The sequence below is a fragment of the Aphanomyces astaci genome (genome assembly GCF_000520075.1).
Source record: "Aphanomyces astaci strain APO3 unplaced genomic scaffold supercont1.24, whole genome shotgun sequence".
In the NCBI taxonomy this organism is placed as follows: Eukaryota; Oomycota; class Saprolegniomycetes; order Saprolegniales; family Verrucalvaceae; genus Aphanomyces; species Aphanomyces astaci.
This window is the reverse complement of record NW_009798287.1, coordinates 730,296-747,801: the sequence shown is the minus strand read 5'-3', so window position 1 is coordinate 747,801 and position 17,506 is coordinate 730,296. Positions and strand designations below refer to the sequence as shown.

Here is a 17,506-nt window from a genome sequence, read left to right as displayed (position 1 = left end):
TACGGGGACCGGCCGCCACGACAGCACCCCCACGACGTCCGACGGCCGCGGCCACGTACTCAGATTTGGACTCGTCGTCTGTCGCTTTGGCCCCTTCTTCCCAACGACGAAGCAGTGGACGACCCACCACAGCCACCGGACGATACACTGGGCGATACACAGGAACGATTGGCACTACGGGAATGGCGACGACAGGGCGGACGATGGGTCGGTGCCACCCCAGCCACTCTTTGTCGTCCTTTGAATCCCCCGCCGACAGTTTGTTCGACACTGGTGTCTCAGGAGCGGCTGGGGTGGTGCTGGCTGTTGCCAACGCCGACACAAACGCAAGGGTAAACACGACAGACGAGTGCATGGTAAATCAAAAGGTGAAGTGTTTACATCCAGCCCTGCAATGTCTAATACTAGTATATGCTTGCCACTCAACGGCTACTCGCAACAATGCCAGTCAGCACTGTGATTGAAAGGTTGTGACGGTAGAAGACTACCCGGTTGTGTGTTATTTTCCGGTCGGCTGGCTTCCACTTAACCACAAAGTTCATCCAACAAGTTGCCATGTACTCGTCACGTTTGCTTGCTGTTTTGGCCTTTGCGGCGTTGGCCACTGCCGCCACCACTTCCCCTGAGAGTCGTCCCTCCTCGGTCTCTGTAGCAGACCGCACGGTGAAGGATGCCCAGGAGTGGTTGACAGTGTACCGCCCCATCATCTACCGTCCCATCATCTATCGCCCCGTGTTCAACGCCCCCCCTGCAGTCGCGTTGCCTCCAGTTATGCGACCTCGTTATGGAAACGTCGTGGTGGATCATCCAGTGGTCCGCGTCGCGACTGTGGGCGAGGGTGCCAAGGCAGCGGAACAAGGTGCAAAGGCGCAGTCGAATTAGATCGGAGACGTTATCGGAGTAGTCAGTTCGTGCTCGGCGCTAACACGAAAAACTGCACCCAGAGATGAACCAATGCTAAATCTAATGAATACTGGACTGCGACTTCTGCTCCATCACCTCCCCAGTTTGCTGCTTGATGGCAGAGCATATTAGCTTTGAAGTGGAGTTATGGTATCGATACTTGAGCTCACCGTCTTCTAGAACATTGGATTGGTCTGTGTGAGACTTGGCTCGAAATGGACACTAGCCTTTTCTACCCCCCCCCCGGAGTGGATAAAACTGTGACTTGGCTTTGCACATCGGTAAAATATATGGGGTCGATCCTCTGGGCCCTACACGTTTGTGAGAACTAAAGTTTCGTATATTCGCAAGGTCTTATGTACGCATTCCATTAGGTTTATACGGTTCTGCGGCAGTCCAAATACGCTTATGGAGTAGCCTTGGACTCGTCTTCGTAGTGACGGGGACCGGCCGCCACGACAGCACCCCCACGACGTCCGACGGCCGCGGCCACGTACTCAGATTTCGACTCGTCGTCTGTCGCTTTGGCCCCTTCTTCCCAACGACGAAGCAGTGGACGACCCACCACAGCCACCGGACGATACACTGGGCGATACACAGGAACGATTGGCACTACGGGAATGGCGACGACAGGGCGGACGATGGGTCGGTGCCACCCCAGCCACTCTTTGTCGTCCTTTGAATCCCCCGCCGACAGTTTGTTCGACACCGGTGTCTCAGGAGCGGCTGGGGTGGTGCTGGCTGTTGCCAACGCCGACACAAACGCAAGGGTAAACACGACAGACGAGTGCATGGTAAATCAAAAGGTGAAGTGTTTACATCCAGCCCTGCAATGTCTAATACTAGTATATGCTTGCCACTCAACGGCTACTCGCAACAATGCCAGTCAGCACTGTGATTGAAAGGTTGTGACGGTAGAAGACTACCCGGTTGTGTGTTATTTTCCGGTCGGCTGGCTTCCACTTAACCACAAAGTTCATCCAACAAGTTGCCATGTACTCGTCACGTTTGCTTGCTGTTTTGGCCTTTGCGGCGTTGGCCACTGCCGCCACCACTTCCCCTGAGAGTCGTCCCTCCTCGGTCTCTGTAGCAGACCGCACGGTGAAGGATGCCCAGGAGTGGTTGACAGTGTACCGCCCCATCATCTACCGTCCCATCATCTATCGCCCCGTGTTCAACGCCCCCCCTGCAGTCGCGTTGCCTCCAGTTATGCGACCTCGTTATGGAAACGTCGTGGTGGATCATCCAGTGGTCCGCGTCGCGACTGTGGGCGAGGGTGCCAAGGCAGCGGAACAAGGTGCAAAGGCGCAGTCGAATTAGATCGGAGACGTTATCGGAGTAGTCAGTTCGTGCTCGGCGCTAACACGAAAAACTGCACCCAGAGATGAACCAATGCTAAATCTAATGAATACTGGACTGCGACTTCTGCTCCATCACCTCCCCAGTTTGCTGCTTGATGGCAGAGCATATTAGCTTTGAAGTGGAGTTATGGTATCGATACTTGAGCTCACCGTCTTCTAGAACATTGGATTGGTCTGTGTGAGACTTGGCTCGAAATGGACACTAGCCTTTTCTACCCCCCCCCCGGAGTGGATAAAACTGTGACTTGGCTTTGCACATCGGTAAAATATATGGGGTCGATCCTCTGGGCCCTACACGTTTGTGAGAACTAAAGTTTCGTATATTCGCAAGGTCTTATGTACGCATTCCATTAGGTTTATACGGTTCTGCGGCAGTCCAAATACGCTTATGGAGTAGCCTTGGACTCGTCTTCGTAGTGACGGGGACCGGCCGCCACGACAGCACCCCCACGACGTCCGACGGCCGCGGCCACGTACTCAGATTTCGACTCGTCGTCTGTCGCTTTGGCCCCTTCTTCCCAACGACGAAGCAGTGGACGACCCACCACAGCCACCGGACGATACACTGGGCGATACACAGGAACGATTGGCACTACGGGAATGGCGACGACAGGGCGGACGATGGGTCGGTGCCACCCCAGCCACTCTTTGTCGTCCTTTGAATCCCCCGCCGACAGTTTGTTCGACACTGGTGTCTCAGGAGCGGCTGGGGTGGTGCTGGCTGTTGCCAACGCCGACACAAACGCAAGGGTAAACACGACAGACGAGTGCATGGTAAATCAAAAGGTGAAGTGTTTACATCCAGCCCTGCAATGTCTAATACTAGTATATGCTTGCCACTCAACGGCTACTCGCAACAATGCCAGTCAGCACTGTGATTGAAAGGTTGTGACGGTAGAAGACTACCCGGTTGTGTGTTATTTTTGTGGACGACTAAGGACGCCTAAATTTATCGACGTTTTGCAATTCCCGTGTGCCTATTCGGTGAAGCTAACAATGAATTGAGGTTGCCACGACCTTGTTGCAACTTGACAAACAGATCATTGGTATTGATTTGCTCGCGTGGAGTAGTTGGAATGCGGACAAACTGTAATGGGAATCGACTAGTTACTGTACATAAAGAAGTTACCTGGAAAGTGAACAAAGGTCTTCCTTTGACTAAAGTCTCACTCTTTCCATCATCGCAATTGTGGTTGGTGAAATTGACCGTTGTGCGGCTATTTCTTCTAACGTTACTCCAATAAATTTCATGTCCAAAGCTCATCTTGCGATTTACCATGCACTCGACCATCGTGTTTGCTCTTACATTTGTTGCGGCGTTGGCGGCTGCCGCCTCGCCCCCTGCCGCTCCTGAAACGCCAGTGTCCAAGCCGAACGAATCGCCAGCGATGGTTTCGAAGGATGACAAGGAATTTTTGCTGGGATTGCACCGACCCATCTACCTCCCCTTCGTCGCCATTCCCGTCCTGCCAATCGTGCCTGTGTATCGCCCAGTGTATCGTCCAGTGGCGGTGGTGGGGCGTCCACTGCTTCGTCGTTGGGAAGGAGCTGCGAAAGGCGACGCCAAGCCCCACAAAGAATGGGCGGCTGCTGCTGTCGGACCTCGTGGGGGCGCTGTTGCGGTGGCTGGTCGCCCTCGTCGTCGCTGGGAAGCCCAAGAACTGAACGCGGCCCCTTGATTCTATTTTGGACGCGGCATATTGACCTAATGGAATGCATTGGATTCTCTTCGGATGTCTGTACAAGCAATCCCCTAACGTTACAGGATATATTTCGGCAAGCGTGGCATTCACAGGAGATATTATTACAATCCCCTCATACTATAGTACTGTAGCATGCCATAACGCTGTACTAGTAGCACACAATATGTAGCACTACCTCCGTACGGAATCGATCATTGATTGGTTGAAATATTGTGTGGTCTTACTCAAAATTTCCATGGGCGGTTCGTAAATCGCCCCAAATCTTCGAAATTCTAACCAATCAAATCATCGCGGCGATTTGTTGGCGGTTTTCACAATGGCTCAAAATTGGCAAGTTTAACCGGAAAGCACAATACTACGTAGTAATAACGTTATGACCAACCATGACTATTAATAGCTTGAAAGAATGGTACGTACTGTAGCCGTAGGTCAATATCTTTCGGTTCTATATTCTGAAACCGAATTTACCCATCACGTCCTTTCGTCGTCACGCACTTTTATCCGGAAAACTGAGCAAATTGATTCGGCCCAAGATTCGACGTCAGCGCCTGTCTCCCATGTTTAAATAACTGTCCTCTTTTTTGTATCGATATTTCCGATTGTCCATTGAATTTCATGCGCACAACTGATGTCGCATCTTATCCAAATCTTGTTTTGGCCTGTCGAGGGTAGGGTGACAACACCACAAGTGTGTCATGCGCATTGTTCGTGCCGCCGCCGCTGTCGTCGTTTCTACGGTTGTCACAACTGTGGCCGCGTCGTCTCCACGTGTTTCCCAGGTTCATCTAGCCCTCACAAACGCCGTGCAAGACTGTCCGAATGGGGTTGCCATCTCATTTGCGTCGCCAGTGGCGGCCCCGTACGACGTCCAGTACGCCATTCAAGGCCACGACAATTGGAGTGTCCGCGCTAGCACCAGCGACTCGTATCATGTCAAAGCAGGGCGATATTCGTACCAGTCGCCGCACCTGCACACGGCCTACGTGTGCGACCTGCTGCCGCAAACGACTTATGTGTACTCGATTGACAACTCGACCAAACATTTGTTTGTGACGCCGCCAATGGTCGGTAGCCGTGACGCGCCCACCGTCATTGGGGTAGTGGGCGATCCAGGGGACACGAGCGACAGCTCCAAGACGTTGCACAGCCTTGGCCAAGCGTACCGGGGCTTGGCAACCCAGGCGATTGTGATTGCGGGAGACTATAGCTACGCGAACGGGGAGCACGAAATATGGGACAAATGGTACTAAAGGGCATGAAAAAAGCCAAGATAGTATACATACAGTACTGTATTACTGGTCATACGTGTTTAGGTATACCGTGCAAGAAGACGTGTTTTCCCGTGTGCCGCAGCTGGGCATCAATGGCAACCACGAAACCATATCGAGTCATGGCCACACCCCCGACTCCCCCTACGCCAACGAGTTTGAAGGGGAAGACTATGTGGCGTACTTGAAACGTACGGTGACCCCGCTGTCCGTCGAGGCCAAGGCGGCCAAGCGGACGTACTACTCGTTTGATCTGGGGGTCGTGCACTTGGTTTTTCTCGACGATTACGTTGGTTCCCAAGGCAACGCCATCAACACTGTTGGTAATAGAGTCTAGTACTACTTAGTAGTAGTACTAGCTAGCTACTAGTGGTTGGAATGTTTTGATGGGTTGTTGTGGTAGGCACAGTGACGTGGCAACACGAGCGGGAGTTGCAACTGTCGTGGCTCGAAACCGACTTGGGTCATGTGAACCGCACATTGACTCCTTGGGTGGTTGTGATCAAGCACAATCCGTTCTACAACACGTGGATGGACCATCAATGCCAATGCTCCAAGCGCAAATACGTGGTTGCCCCAGAGGTACTAGATTAGTCTTATTGCAACCCCATACAGCAGTACTGTATTTGGTTTACACCAGGGAACATAATAGGACGTGGAAGCGTGCTGGGGGGGGCACTACGTGGCTGGGTCCCCCATGTACGAGCCAGCGTGTGGACTGCAAGCCAAGTTTGAGCGTCTGTTTGTCCAACATGGGGTGAATGTGGTCATGGCGGGCCATGTCCACGGGTACGAGCGCACAGCGCCGATTGTCGACAACGAATTCAACGCCGACAAGGGCGTGGTATATGTGACCACAGGCGCCGGCGGCAACTACGAAGGTACTTATCATTATTGATGATAGTATATTATTGTGAACTAACAAGGGTGATCGTTGGCTATGTAGGCCATGCGGGGCCACGGGTACCCGGGGCAGTCCCGACTTGGTCGCGAAGGGCCAACAACAAGGTGTATGGTGCCGCTAAAGTCGTGGCGACGTACGATTGGCTCGAGTTGCTCTGGTTTGCAAATACCAAGGCCAGTGACCCGTGGGATGCAGTTACGTTGACAAGAAGACAGTAACTAGCGTTAGCTTTAAAGCGTTTGATAAGGCTACTGGTAACGTTAGCACGAATCCCAGCCAAGGAATGGAATAGAGCCAGCCACCAGTACTTTATATTCAGTTGTGTGAATACTGTAAATACTGAAGATATACAAACAACATTGAGTTGGGTGGTTGTGGGTTTATTATATATTATATGGCGGCGTTATGGCGAATATTAGCACGTGATTAACGCTGTAAATTGATGGTCAGTGTAACTATGACATGAAAAAGCATCATGTTCGAGCCGTCGCCAAGACGGAAACGACCCGGTCAAGGTATTACGTTGTCCTCCCCCCATCAAATCGTCGTGTCGATCTATATATATATATATATAAATACATTGGTTTTCAGACCAAAATTGAAAAGTTACACATGGTTATCGTCAGGACCGCGGGTCGATCAGACAGGGATAAGGTTTGGTCATCGTCAAGCCCACAATGCAAACAAAGAAGTTGCAATGGTATCTAATATATATATATATATAACATACAATTAAATATATATATATATGCAACATACAAATAAATATACATGAAAGGTTGGGGTGGTTGTTCAGTAAAGAAATTGAAAAGTTACACATGGTTATCGTCATGACCGCGGGTCAATATGACAGGGATAAGGTTTAGTCGTCCTTACAACCACCACCAAACGCTACGATATATATGAAAATGCAATATAGAATATATATATATATATATATATATATATGGTTTGTATGTACAAGGTCAGTCACGACACTTGTGAAGGTGTCTGAGAACAAATTTCTTCAACGACGCGGTCTCAAAGCGAGCTGGGTTGTTTGAATGTCATCATGGTACATACGTATATATATACAACATGCAAATACAACGAGCAAAATAGCCAAGAAGATCATGCCAAACTCTGTTAAAGAATGGCTCAATGTGTCTCTTCACAGAAAATCAGCCTGGGGCGGCGCACATATTCTGTGATAATCATCTCTTCGTAAAATATATAAAAATATATATAGCCTAGGAGATCATGCCCAACTCTGTTAAAGAAGGGCTGTATGTGTCTCTTCACAGAAAATCAGCCTGGGGCGGCGCACATGTAATGTGATAATCATCTCTCCAATCGTCTACCCCTACTTCACACATCACACATACACACTGGGCACACAATAGAACAAGATGTGTCATTCCTAATTCTGCCCCCTCATAAGAGACAAGGGCGCAAACTCAACGGAATGGGTCGCTGGTATAAACGGTCGCTTTGGCAGTCAGCAGTAGGATGCACGACCATAAAGACGTCGGCAACTGTCGCAAGAGAGACTGCGCGGCATACAGGAGAGGAAGGTCATACAGCAGCGGAGGAGGTCGCCGTGTGTGGCGCCAACGTGGGAGTTCAACAATGACATCATGTCAGCCACCAGAAGTGGCTGGCTGGCTGGCTGGCTCGCCACAACTTCAAATGACTGGTGGACTGTGAAAGCAACGAAACCAAAACGGTACACTTATCCGGATCCGCATATACATACCTCCACAACATGGTATTTGTATGTCGTCCCAATGTGGTATCCGTGGATGTGTTTGGGCGAGTCTCTTGCGAATTGAATGCATCGCCTGGACATGAGTGGAGATGCGTGGATCTGTTTTCACACGCCCGTCAAAGATCCATGTTGTTCGTCGACATATTCTGGCGGGGTCCGCCGGGCCTTTGAGCACCTTGGCCGAACTGGCGGTCCGTTCTCGATAAGCCATGTGAGGCGTATGCCTCTGTCAGATCGAGTGTACAGAATACACACGTTGAGTATAGTATATAGCAGATACAAGGGTCTCTCTCAGGCGTGAAACCACTGCTTCACTTTCGGTTCGAGCGAAAGATTCCGTCGGTTATGTTAATTTGTGAGTGCTCGCGAAGTCTATAATTAGATATTGCTGGTGCGGTGCGTTGGCTTCCTTCGGCAGTGTGGAGCTTGAGTCCAACACAAGAAGCGGCAGCAGTGACCAGCGATGGACGGAGGAGGTGAACTTGCACGTCTGAGGGCGGAGGTAGCCTCGAAGGATGACACACTGAACCAGCTCAAGGTCAAGGCCAAGGCATTCGCAGAGGCTCTCACCAACGACAAAAAGTCTCTCGAAGCGCAGCTCATGCAGTCTCGGAACGAAATGAACGAGCTCAAAACCAAAGCCAAAGCGTTTGCGGACAACGTCAAGACGCAGATCCTTGTTGAAAAGGAGCGCGTGCAACTTCTAGAGAAACAACTGCATGCCAAGGACATTGAGTTGCTACAACAGCAGCAGCAGCATGCAACTGCGGCAACACCGCCACTGAACGAAGGGGACGCGGTGACGTATCAATGGAAGGCGCAAGTGGACCAGCTAACCGTCCAACTCGCGACAGACCGCCAAGTTCACGCTGAACGAGTGAGCCAACTAGAACAACTAGCGCAGCAACGCATGGCGGAGAAGGCGACTCTCGAGCAAAAACTTCAGCAATTGCAGTGGCAGCATACGCAAGACAGCGCCCAACACGAACAAAGTATGCACGACCAAGTGGCAACCTTGCGCCAGGAGAACCAAGAAAGCGCTCGCCAAGTGCAGAGCGTGGTGCTGGCACTTCAGGCGCTCACGTTGTCGAATGGGACGAACGTGGAAGCGCTGGTGGCCGCGGCGCGAGATGCATGGCAGGCCAAGGACGCCCAGGTGCGCGCGCTCGAGCATACTGTGGCCAGCTTGGAAGATGAGAAGAACCTCACGCGCACCAACTCGGCGTCGCTGTCAGACAAATACCGAGGGGACATTGTGGTGCTTGAAGGCGTGCGGGATCAACTTGAGGCGGACCTGGCGTCGTTGAAGGCTGATGGTGTGGTGTTGCGGTCCGATTGTGCTGCGAAGGACGTGGAGTGCACGAACCTCCGCGCCCAATTGGCCCAAGCGACGGCCGACGTCGACGTCAAAGCCGCAGAAGTGACACAGGTCCGAGAGGCGTTGGCTATCGAAGGCCGCAATGCAGCGACAGAGTGCGCGAACTTGCGCGGTCAAGTGGAAGCATTGGCGAGCCAAGTCCGCGAACTTGACATGGAACTGCAGCACGCGAAATCCAACCACGCCAGTCAGTCCAGCGGGCTGGCGGCCGCGCAGGCACTGGCACTGGAAGAATCGGCGCGCGAATGGAAAGCGAAGGAAGCTGCGTGGAACGTGGCGAAGCTCGAGATGCAGGCCGCACATGACAAGTTTGTCAGGGACGAAGAAGAAAAGAAGGTCAAGGTGAAGACGTACATTCAAAATTTGACCGCCGACAAGCAAAAAGCGCTGGAGGACGTGGACAAGCAAGTCAAGGAGCGGGATTTGGCGCATGAGAAGCGCCTGGTGGATATCAAAGCCAAGACGATGGCCAAGTTTGCTGAGCATGAAGCGGTGATCAAGAAGGGCCACGAAGATTTGGAAGCGTTGCGCAGTCAGATGGTTAAAGCGCAGCAGGTATGCGTGATGTGTCGGGGGGGGGGTTGGGGGGTTATTTTGATGGTTTTATTACTAGGCGTACGAGGCAGAGATCAAGAGTTTGCAGGCCAAGAAGAAAGAAGCCGAGGACGAAACGATGGAAGTGCTCAAGAAGAAGCGACTGGCGGCGAAAGCAGAGACCCAAAAGCTTGCGAATGACTTGGAAGGTGTGCAGAAGCGGGCCGCCATGCTCGTGGTACGTTTCGAATGTGTGACACCGGGAGAGTGGAAGGCTGACGTGGCACCAGGACGTGACAGGCAACAAGTGCACGCATCAATCCAAGCAGCTCGAAGTTCTGCAGGAGCGAGTTCTCGAGGCCATCCATGTTGTGAGCCACCACAAGAAATGCGACTTGACCACGTTGAACGACCTGGCGCAAATCGTCACGTCGCCACGGATGAGCGCGGGCAACCTGCCCGGCCCCGCGCTCGGACTGAATAAGATCGACGAAGATGTGAGCCACGTGTTCGACCAGATGGCCGCCTTGACCAACGTCACGGAGCGCCTCGTGGACTTGACGCTGGAGGAAAGTGACTTGTCGTTGAAGGAGATCGTGGTCGATCGTATGAAGAAACAGTTCTCGGCTTGCTTTGTGCATCAATATGCCAAGTCAGACGAAGATGGACTGCTCCATCAACGCACTAGCTCCACGATGCCTGAATCTCCCTCGTTGTAGACGATTCTTAACATGCTTATCTATCTCCGCCGCCTACTTCGTCAATGTTCACACTACCAATTGGCTGTCTTCTTGAAACTTCCGGTAGTTCAACCAATAGCAGGCACTATCCGGATAATCCAAATTTCGCAGACAATCTTGGCAGAGAGTAATGGAAGTCGATGGCACCATGACGCGGGAACTGAATGTGATCCGTGAGGAGCTACGCTGTTTCATCTGGTGAGCGATGGCTCATGCTGCTATCGTGTGTGCAACATGCATCCTTATCTCTTGTATATAACGCTTGAGCATTTCCTTGTAGCCGGGAGACCCTTGTGGACCCACACTGCCTTGGTTGCAACCACAACTATTGCAAACGGTGCATCGATGTGCAGTTGCGCAAGGCGGTATCGCAGTGCCCCAAGTGCAAGATCCCCATGTGTCCCAGTGACGTCCATCGCAATCAATTCCTCGATGGCCTCTTGCAAGAATGGCGACTCGTCGAAGCGGCGTTGGCCAAGCAACCACCATCTCCAGTTCTCCATACCACCATCGATCCTGCGGCTGTTGGTACTAGTGTGTTATCTTCTTCGCCTGCTGTCAAGCGCAAACTGCCGTTGGAGTTTGCCACGCCGCCGCCGCCACCACCCGTCAGCTCCCTCACTCCACCGCATTCCTCCGAACCTGGTACGATGCAATTCTCCATACCCCTCCACAGACTTCTCCTCGTCATCATGAAACTATAGAGTCCATATCATCTTTGATGAATACGCCTCAATTGGAGTCGTATCGGATCCGTCTGCAGCGCCACGCGGCGGCCCTGGACGCCACCAGCCCTACGGACAGTCCCAGCGATGGAACTCCCATGAATTGCACTGCAACAACTCCAGCTTCTCCCCCAGAAACCTTAGCACCAAGCAACGTTGTGAGCAACGACCTCCAACAACGTGATTGTCTTCCCGAGGTTTCTTCACAGCAGCAGCAGCAGCAGCATGCTCCTGTTCCCAAACCTATCATCTCCCCTTCTTTGCATCCAGCATCCCCACATGCATCCAACGAGACTGTCATGTCTATGAAGACAACACCGTCGCCCGTCCTTCTCGTTCCCCAGTCGCCGCCTCGAACGGATGCGACGGCCATGATGACGGCGGCATCCTTCCAACCTGGCACCGTGGCCGCCACGCAGGACTACGAAGATGATGAAGAAGCCAGCGTACCCGAAACCGAGCTCCAAGTGTACCTACCAAATGAAAGTGGTCTGTTGCTACCGCCCTCCCAGTATGATGACACGGCGCCATCCTTCACCCCTACTTATCAACCGCCGCCTCGGCTATTAACAAAAGGAGGCGAATGTGGGCCACGTTTTGAGAATCCCGACGTCCACTCACCGTCGTTTCGCATCCATACCCCCTCAAGGACACCCCCCACCACGACATTCACAAAAGGTGACCAAGTGATTCCTCACTCGTTGCTCTATATTATTATAGGGCTCACTATCGAGACGATTACTGAACGCATAGTAGATCTCCCCCCACAAAGCCCATCTAAAGCCGTTCGCATTGTGGCTACAAATGTTAACAAAGCCGACCGCCGCTTCCTGCTCGACTGCGTGCGCGGCTTGGGCGGTCGATTCGGCCTGCGTTTTGTTCCGCGTCCAAACCGACCGAACTTCCCGTACGCAAGTATGTGTTAACATTTGGCGACCAACGTTTGTCCTCTATATGGTAGTCGATCCCCCGACGGGACGACCCACGTTGTGACGAGTGTGGACGCGACCACGCGATGTCCGCGCACCGAGTCGGTGCTGCTTGGCATGGCCCATGGCTGCTGGATCGTGAGCCTCCAGTACGTCATATCCATGAGATATCTATCTATCGGATATGACGGAACATCATGGGGACTTGCTTGTAGATGGGTCGTGGCGAGCTGGAAGGCGCAACGTTGGCTGGATGAGTCGCCGTTTGAAGTACTTGGTGATACCAGTGCGATGACAGTGACAGCCGTGCCTAGGCGCTGTCGACTGGTAAGGACTTCGAAGTATTATTGGCGTTGTAATACCCAACATGTGGACTTTCCGGATTGTATTCACACTAATTACAGGCACACACACACTAATTCGATGTTGATGATGGTTCTTCCAGCAATCTGATTGGCTATATTGGCCACATACATTATATTTGGTTGTGTGTCCTATGTTGATGTGCGATGGGAAGAATATGACGGGTGTATGGACGATGGATAGATGAATGCAACGCAGATCTTTGGGGGGATGTGTGTGTGGGCATTGCATGATGCGATCGAACAAGGCGACGCCATGGCGGCCATCGTCGCCGCATGTGGCGGGCGGTGGCGTCCATTTGAGAAAGATGGTGAAGAAACCTCGAGAACAAGAAGTAGCGACGAAGCGATGGAGGGTATGCACGTGATTGGCGTGGTCTCCAAGACGCTGTCTATGGCGGCATGCCGCAACCTGGTGAACATGCATTCTGCGCTGCGAAGAAGAACGATGCCGATTGTTCGCGCGACGTGGGTTGTGGATAGCGTCAGCCACATGGAGGTACGTCGACGACATGGGCTCGAGGAAGGATGTCACGACCGATGTGTGACGTAGTGCCAGCCCTTCGCTGCGTACACGACGACGACAAAGACAACGTAGGACGCATAGGTCGTAATAACACAGTGCTATCATGTGGAGGTAGAATAAGACGTCTGTATTAGACCGACGGTGCGCGAGGGGAGGTGGCGGCGGCCGCAGCAAGTGGCTGGACAGGAACTTGCATCTCGAAAATGTCCAGGTTGCCTTCGTGCTTGACTACGTCGGGACAACCACCATGATACCATCAATCAGATCATGGAGAAAAGGAGCAAGGTACCCGCAATGTTGACCTTTTCGCCATCCGCGACCGCAATGTGGCGTTGCACGCACGCGAGCAGCTCGGCTTGGAGGGCGTTGAGATTGACCCCGCTCAGCGCCACAGACCCGCGTTGGTGTGCCAGGATGATCTGTAATCGCTCCTTGGCGATGTTCTTGGACGCAGAGGCACCTGATGAGGCCGCCGGGGCCGCCGCCACCCCCGCTTTGGCCAGGAACGACTGAAGGAATTGACGCATCGGTCAACGAAATGAGTGCAGGATTGCGAGTCCCCTCAACTTGGAGACTGTTCTTGGTCACGTTTTGTGAAACTAAATATTCCGGATAAAGGCATACGTTAATCAAGTGATGTTGTGGACAAATCAGACCTTTATTTGTGAACATAGTCGTGTTTTGTGAATATTGTTCCATGGGATACAAATGCCAAGATAAAATAAAACATCCCTAAAGTGTCCATTTCGACACCTTAAGAACAATATGATAACACTAATGTATGTGAAATTCACGTGCATCACCGTAATTGCGCTGTAAAGAAAGGGAACATGGAGGTCCTTCGCAGTGCGATCCTCAGTGAAATACAGGCGCTTGTCCATGTCTTCCGGCAAGACTACGTCAAGGTACGTTTACATGCATCTCGGAATCGACGGCGGTCACGTAGCTGCGCCGCTCGGAATCATGTGCTTGTCGACATTGTCCCTCATCCTGTGTCTAGCTCAAGTCGACGCAGCTCCAGGGCCTCGCGTCCCTGCGTGTGCATGTGTACCAGTGGACAGACCTGGCGGACTTTGAGTCGCAGACCGTGCTGCGCCCATTCCTCGACATCGTGCGCAACGAAAACACCACGGGGCCGCTTACGCGCACCGCGATGGAGTCGGTGTGCACCATCTTGCAAGCGTACGAGTCTTCCACAACATCGACCAGCGGTCTTTCCATGCAGTATGCGCTGTCGGACGTCGTGGATGCCGTGACCCAATGCCGGTTCCAAGAAACCGACCCCGAGTCGGACCAGTATGTGCTGCTCATGGTCGTGCGCGTGCTCGACATGGTCATGCAATGCCGCGACGCCACCCGCCAGCTCCACGCCGGCACCATGTGGCACGTCGTCGAGTCGCTTTACGGCATCTCCCGCTCCTACGAAGTAACACGTCTCGCCATGTTGTCCTTTCTCATGCACACGTCCGTCCATATAGACCCAAATTCCGAGTGTCTTGCGATCCCTCGCCACCGAGAGCTTGCACCGCCTCATGCGCATCGTGTTTACCCCCACGTCGTCGCCGTCATCCCCCGCGACCTCCACCGCCGCCTCGCTCGACACGCGCATCCTTGCGTTCCTCGTGCAAAAGGTCTGGTATTGTTGACACTATCCTATTCTCTGTGTCCCTGTACCTATTTAACCTCCGCCGACGCTGTATTGTCTATGGTCCTGCACCTACATCCCATCTCATATATGTGTACCCTGCACCTCCTCCATATATACGTGTACACCCCCCGTTCATTATTTTTTATGACTGTTTGTACTAATAACATATCCAAGTCATGCTGAACCTACCGGTCTGGCCGCGTCATGTTGCATCCTATGATTGGATACGTTGACTTGACGAGTGTATATATATATAGGTGCAGCTCCACGCCCCCCCTTCTCCATCGACTACTACATCATCCTCCTCTCCTGCACCTACGCCATCCACCACGGAGCGTGAAATCCTCGTAGCGTTGGAGCTACTATCGACCATTTTGCATGTCGCCGGCGGTAGCCTCGCCCCTCCTCTCTTGATGTACATCCAAGACGACCTGTGCCATGCGCTGCTGCACATTTGCCGCTCTGTTTCAACTACCTCTACCTCGACTACTACTACTACCTCCTCGTACAACTACCTACCCGACGCTTCTTCCATTAATCAATCCATCCATATAGAACTACCATCGACAACAATATCTACCAAGTCACGAGTAGTCTATCCGTGGGCATGGCGACGCTGCCCCTGTGGCGCCTCCTTTGGGTACACCTAGGTCCGCATCTCAAGTGGCAGTGGGAGGCGCTGGTCCTCGGCGGCATCGTACCCGTGCTCACGACTTGCCTCAATGATCAAGATGAACATCATGACGATCGGCATATGAGGATGACGTGGAAGGTCGAGATGGCGCAGCTCATGGTGGACTTTCTCAGGGACCCATTGTTCGTGATCGATGGGTTTGTTACGTACGACTGCGCGCCCAATCCCCGCGCCAACGTCGTCGCCGCCGCCCTGGACGCGCTCTTCTTCGAGGCTATTGAGATCAGTGGCGATGATGAACACTCTGAAACGACCGAGCTCGCGTGCCTTGGGGTGCTCAATGCGCTGCAGATGCTCTACCGCCGCGCCCAATTACATCAACAGCATCTGTCTTGTGGGGACGAGAGGTTGCCGTCGCCTGAGACACTGTTGGCACAACGACAGCGCAAACAATTGTTTCAAGTACGGGGCTGTAAATGTGTGACACTGTTTTCGTACTGGTGGCTTTTTTGAGATGGTTGGAATTGTATAGACACAAAGCAGAATATGAATCATGCGTCGGTCGATGACTGTATCATGGGGATAATATATATATATATATATATGTTGTCTATGGGTGGGGTATGTTTGAGTTATAGTGTAATGACTATTGTGTGCTTTCGAGTGAAATTTCGTGTTGTGGCGTGGTTTCTCGTTGGAATTTAAATCGATTTGATTGGCTACTTCAGTTGAGCTCAACATTATTAACCAATCAAAACCCATTTCTCAATGAAATTCAACCAATCAGATCGATTGTGGATCGGTTTGGTCGGCGCGATTATTCGATTGCACCCCCTCCCCAAATTTGTATCAAATCGACAATATATTATATATATGTCTGGATGAGAATAATATGGGGACGAGGACGGGAGTGACCGGTTGATATGAGGAGGATGGTTATGGTTGGTATGTTGCTTCGGTTTTGAAAGGATTTGAGTATATAATTCGTTACACCCACTTTGTTTGAAATATATATATATATTTATAGTTTTCGGCGTTCCGTTTTGATATATATCTGTTATGATTCGAATAGATTATTCGTTATTTCAACCCACTGTGTTTAAATATATATATATATATATCGACGTTTCCGTTTTGATACGATTCGAATATATATTATTCGTTGCGTCCACTATGTTTGAAATAGTATTATATATATATATATATTTGTGATGATGATGTAAAACTGTGTGTAGGATGCAATTACCACGTTCAACACCAAACCATCGGCGGGCATCGACTTGCTCGCGTCCTCTGGGTTCTTACCCACCCCCGTGACCCCCCACGCTCTTGGTATATATATATATATATATTAACTCCCCAACTAAATCTATATATCTATTATCATGTAGCGACGTTCTTGCGGGCGCTGCCCCGGGGTATGGACAAGGTACTACACATCGTTTTGTCCTACATTTTCAATCTCTTGATGTATAGAATACGGTGGGCCAAGTGCTGGGATCTCTAGGCAAGCTACCACAACCCGAGTCTTCTCCCCGGTCAAAGACACCCGTCACCAACAACCAATCAAAACCCCGCCATGACTCGATCGAATTCCGAGCTCAGCTGCGCCAGGCGTACGTCGAAACGTTTGAACTGCACCAGATGCCCCTTGTGGACGCCCTCCGCACGTTTTTAGGCGCGTTTCGACTGCCGGGAGAGGCCCAGCAGATCGACCGCATCTTGGAAGCATTTGCCACGCATGTATGTAGTGTACGCCAGGGAGAGTGTCGATATATATGGGATACAACGATGGGATTGGGGATATATATATATATATATATGTGTGTATTGAATAGATGTACAAGAATGGACATACCATCGTTCCAGGATGTTTCGAGGTGGACCCCGAATTGGCTGAATAGATGAATATAATTATATTATATTCGATACAAATATTTCAATATATATATGTATAAGGTGGTGGGGTACTGTATATGTATGTGTACAGTACGTACGCCAGGATGGGGAATGTACCAGCACTGATATATATATATTTGATTTGCACATGTGGCCTCAACCGTCTATAATATATATACATGCATTTATATATATATATACATGCATTTTTTATATATATATGTATATATATATACATGCATTTA

The 17,506-nt window shown here is 51.4% G+C and overlaps 10 protein-coding genes across 10 annotated transcripts in view; 7 read left to right on the top strand and 3 right to left on the bottom strand.

Annotated features, from left to right (window-relative positions):
• Nucleotides 1-555: 555 nt before the first annotated feature.
• H257_09813 (hypothetical protein) lies at nt 556-882 on the top strand (the record flags this gene model as incomplete). Its single annotated transcript, XM_009836173.1, has 1 exon — nt 556-882. One exon carries the CDS (start codon nt 556-558, stop codon nt 880-882), a length of 327 nt encoding a protein of 108 aa, XP_009834475.1.
• Nucleotides 883-1,309: 427 nt separating this feature from the next.
• H257_09812 (hypothetical protein) lies at nt 1,310-1,696 on the bottom strand (the record flags this gene model as incomplete). The annotated part of the gene is made up of 1 exon (XM_009836172.1): nt 1,310-1,696. One exon carries the CDS (start codon nt 1,694-1,696, stop codon nt 1,310-1,312), a length of 387 nt encoding a protein of 128 aa, XP_009834474.1.
• Nucleotides 1,697-1,896: 200 nt separating this feature from the next.
• On the top strand, nt 1,897-2,223 carry H257_09811 (hypothetical protein; the record flags this gene model as incomplete). Its single annotated transcript, XM_009836171.1, has 1 exon — nt 1,897-2,223. One exon carries the CDS (start codon nt 1,897-1,899, stop codon nt 2,221-2,223), a length of 327 nt encoding a protein of 108 aa, XP_009834473.1.
• A 427-nt stretch (nt 2,224-2,650) lies between these two features.
• On the bottom strand, nt 2,651-3,037 carry H257_09810 (hypothetical protein; the record flags this gene model as incomplete). The annotated part of the gene is made up of 1 exon (XM_009836170.1): nt 2,651-3,037. One exon carries the CDS (start codon nt 3,035-3,037, stop codon nt 2,651-2,653), a length of 387 nt encoding a protein of 128 aa, XP_009834472.1.
• Nucleotides 3,038-3,541: 504 nt separating this feature from the next.
• Nucleotides 3,542-3,929, top strand: H257_09809 (hypothetical protein; the record flags this gene model as incomplete). Its single annotated transcript, XM_009836169.1, has 2 exons — nt 3,542-3,745; nt 3,771-3,929. 2 exons carry the CDS (start codon nt 3,542-3,544, stop codon nt 3,927-3,929), a joined length of 363 nt encoding a protein of 120 aa, XP_009834471.1.
• Nucleotides 3,930-4,568: 639 nt separating this feature from the next.
• H257_09808 (hypothetical protein) lies at nt 4,569-6,758 on the top strand. The gene is made up of 5 exons (XM_009836168.1): nt 4,569-5,210; nt 5,281-5,558; nt 5,639-5,817; nt 5,888-6,116; nt 6,182-6,758. Exons 1-5 carry the CDS (start codon nt 4,663-4,665, stop codon nt 6,355-6,357), a joined length of 1,410 nt encoding a protein of 469 aa, XP_009834470.1. The 5' UTR covers nt 4,569-4,662; the 3' UTR covers nt 6,358-6,758.
• Nucleotides 6,759-8,274: 1,516 nt separating this feature from the next.
• On the top strand, nt 8,275-10,569 carry H257_09807 (hypothetical protein). Its single transcript, XM_009836167.1, has 3 exons — nt 8,275-9,819; nt 9,878-10,036; nt 10,089-10,569. Exons 1-3 carry the CDS (start codon nt 8,350-8,352, stop codon nt 10,515-10,517), a joined length of 2,058 nt encoding a protein of 685 aa, XP_009834469.1. The 5' UTR covers nt 8,275-8,349; the 3' UTR covers nt 10,518-10,569.
• Nucleotides 10,570-10,668: 99 nt separating this feature from the next.
• H257_09806 (hypothetical protein) lies at nt 10,669-13,728 on the top strand (the record flags this gene model as incomplete). The annotated part of the gene is made up of 8 exons (XM_009836166.1): nt 10,669-10,736; nt 10,819-11,183; nt 11,243-11,941; nt 12,020-12,170; nt 12,225-12,341; nt 12,408-12,519; nt 12,739-13,053; nt 13,108-13,728. The coding sequence occupies 8 exons, from the start codon at nt 10,669-10,671 to the stop codon at nt 13,150-13,152; spliced, it is 1,872 nt and encodes a 623-aa protein (XP_009834468.1). The 3' UTR covers nt 13,153-13,728.
• Nucleotides 13,185-13,730, bottom strand: H257_09805 (cell division topological specificity factor MinE). The gene is made up of 2 exons (XM_009836165.1): nt 13,370-13,730; nt 13,185-13,308 (listed from the first exon to the last, which is right to left on the bottom strand). The coding sequence occupies exons 1-2, from the start codon at nt 13,605-13,607 to the stop codon at nt 13,211-13,213; spliced, it is 336 nt and encodes a 111-aa protein (XP_009834467.1). The 5' UTR covers nt 13,608-13,730; the 3' UTR covers nt 13,185-13,210.
• Nucleotides 13,731-13,872: 142 nt separating this feature from the next.
• H257_09804 (hypothetical protein) overlaps nt 13,873-17,506 on the top strand; it is a 13,216-nt gene continuing 9,582 nt past the window's right edge. Inside the window, exons 1-8 of the mRNA XM_009836164.1 lie at nt 13,873-13,985; nt 14,081-14,506; nt 14,559-14,711; nt 14,986-15,233; nt 15,284-15,824; nt 16,598-16,694; nt 16,754-16,791; nt 16,839-17,105. Of these exons, the coding sequence (XP_009834466.1) occupies nt 13,911-13,985; nt 14,081-14,506; nt 14,559-14,711; nt 14,986-15,233; nt 15,284-15,824; nt 16,598-16,694; nt 16,754-16,791; nt 16,839-17,105 (1,845 nt within the window). The 5' untranslated portion in view covers nt 13,873-13,910. The remainder of the gene's footprint in view (nt 13,986-14,080; nt 14,507-14,558; nt 14,712-14,985; nt 15,234-15,283; nt 15,825-16,597; nt 16,695-16,753; nt 16,792-16,838; nt 17,106-17,506) is intronic.

Bases quoted from the DNA above. Each gene is read 5' to 3' on its own strand.
- H257_09808 (XM_009836168.1), top strand. From the start codon at position 4,663: ATGCGCATTGTTCGTGCCGCCGCCGCTGTCGTCGTTTCTACGGTTGTC. The intron at 5,559-5,638 runs GTAATAGAGTCT...TTGTTGTGGTAG, and splicing joins CAACGCCATCAACACTGTTG to GCACAGTGACGTGGCAACAC. The intron at 5,818-5,887 runs GTACTAGATTAG...GGAACATAATAG, and splicing joins AATACGTGGTTGCCCCAGAG to GACGTGGAAGCGTGCTGGGG.
- H257_09807 (XM_009836167.1), top strand. From the start codon at position 8,350: ATGGACGGAGGAGGTGAACTTGCACGTCTGAGGGCGGAGGTAGCCTCG. The intron at 9,820-9,877 runs GTATGCGTGATG...TTTTATTACTAG, and splicing joins AGATGGTTAAAGCGCAGCAG to GCGTACGAGGCAGAGATCAA. The intron at 10,037-10,088 runs GTACGTTTCGAA...ACGTGGCACCAG, and splicing joins AGCGGGCCGCCATGCTCGTG to GACGTGACAGGCAACAAGTG.
- H257_09805 (XM_009836165.1), bottom strand. From the start codon at position 13,607: ATGCGTCAATTCCTTCAGTCGTTCCTGGCCAAAGCGGGGGTGGCGGCG. The intron at 13,309-13,369 runs GTACCTTGCTCC...GTCCCGACGTAG, and splicing joins CGAAAAGGTCAACATTGCGG to TCAAGCACGAAGGCAACCTG.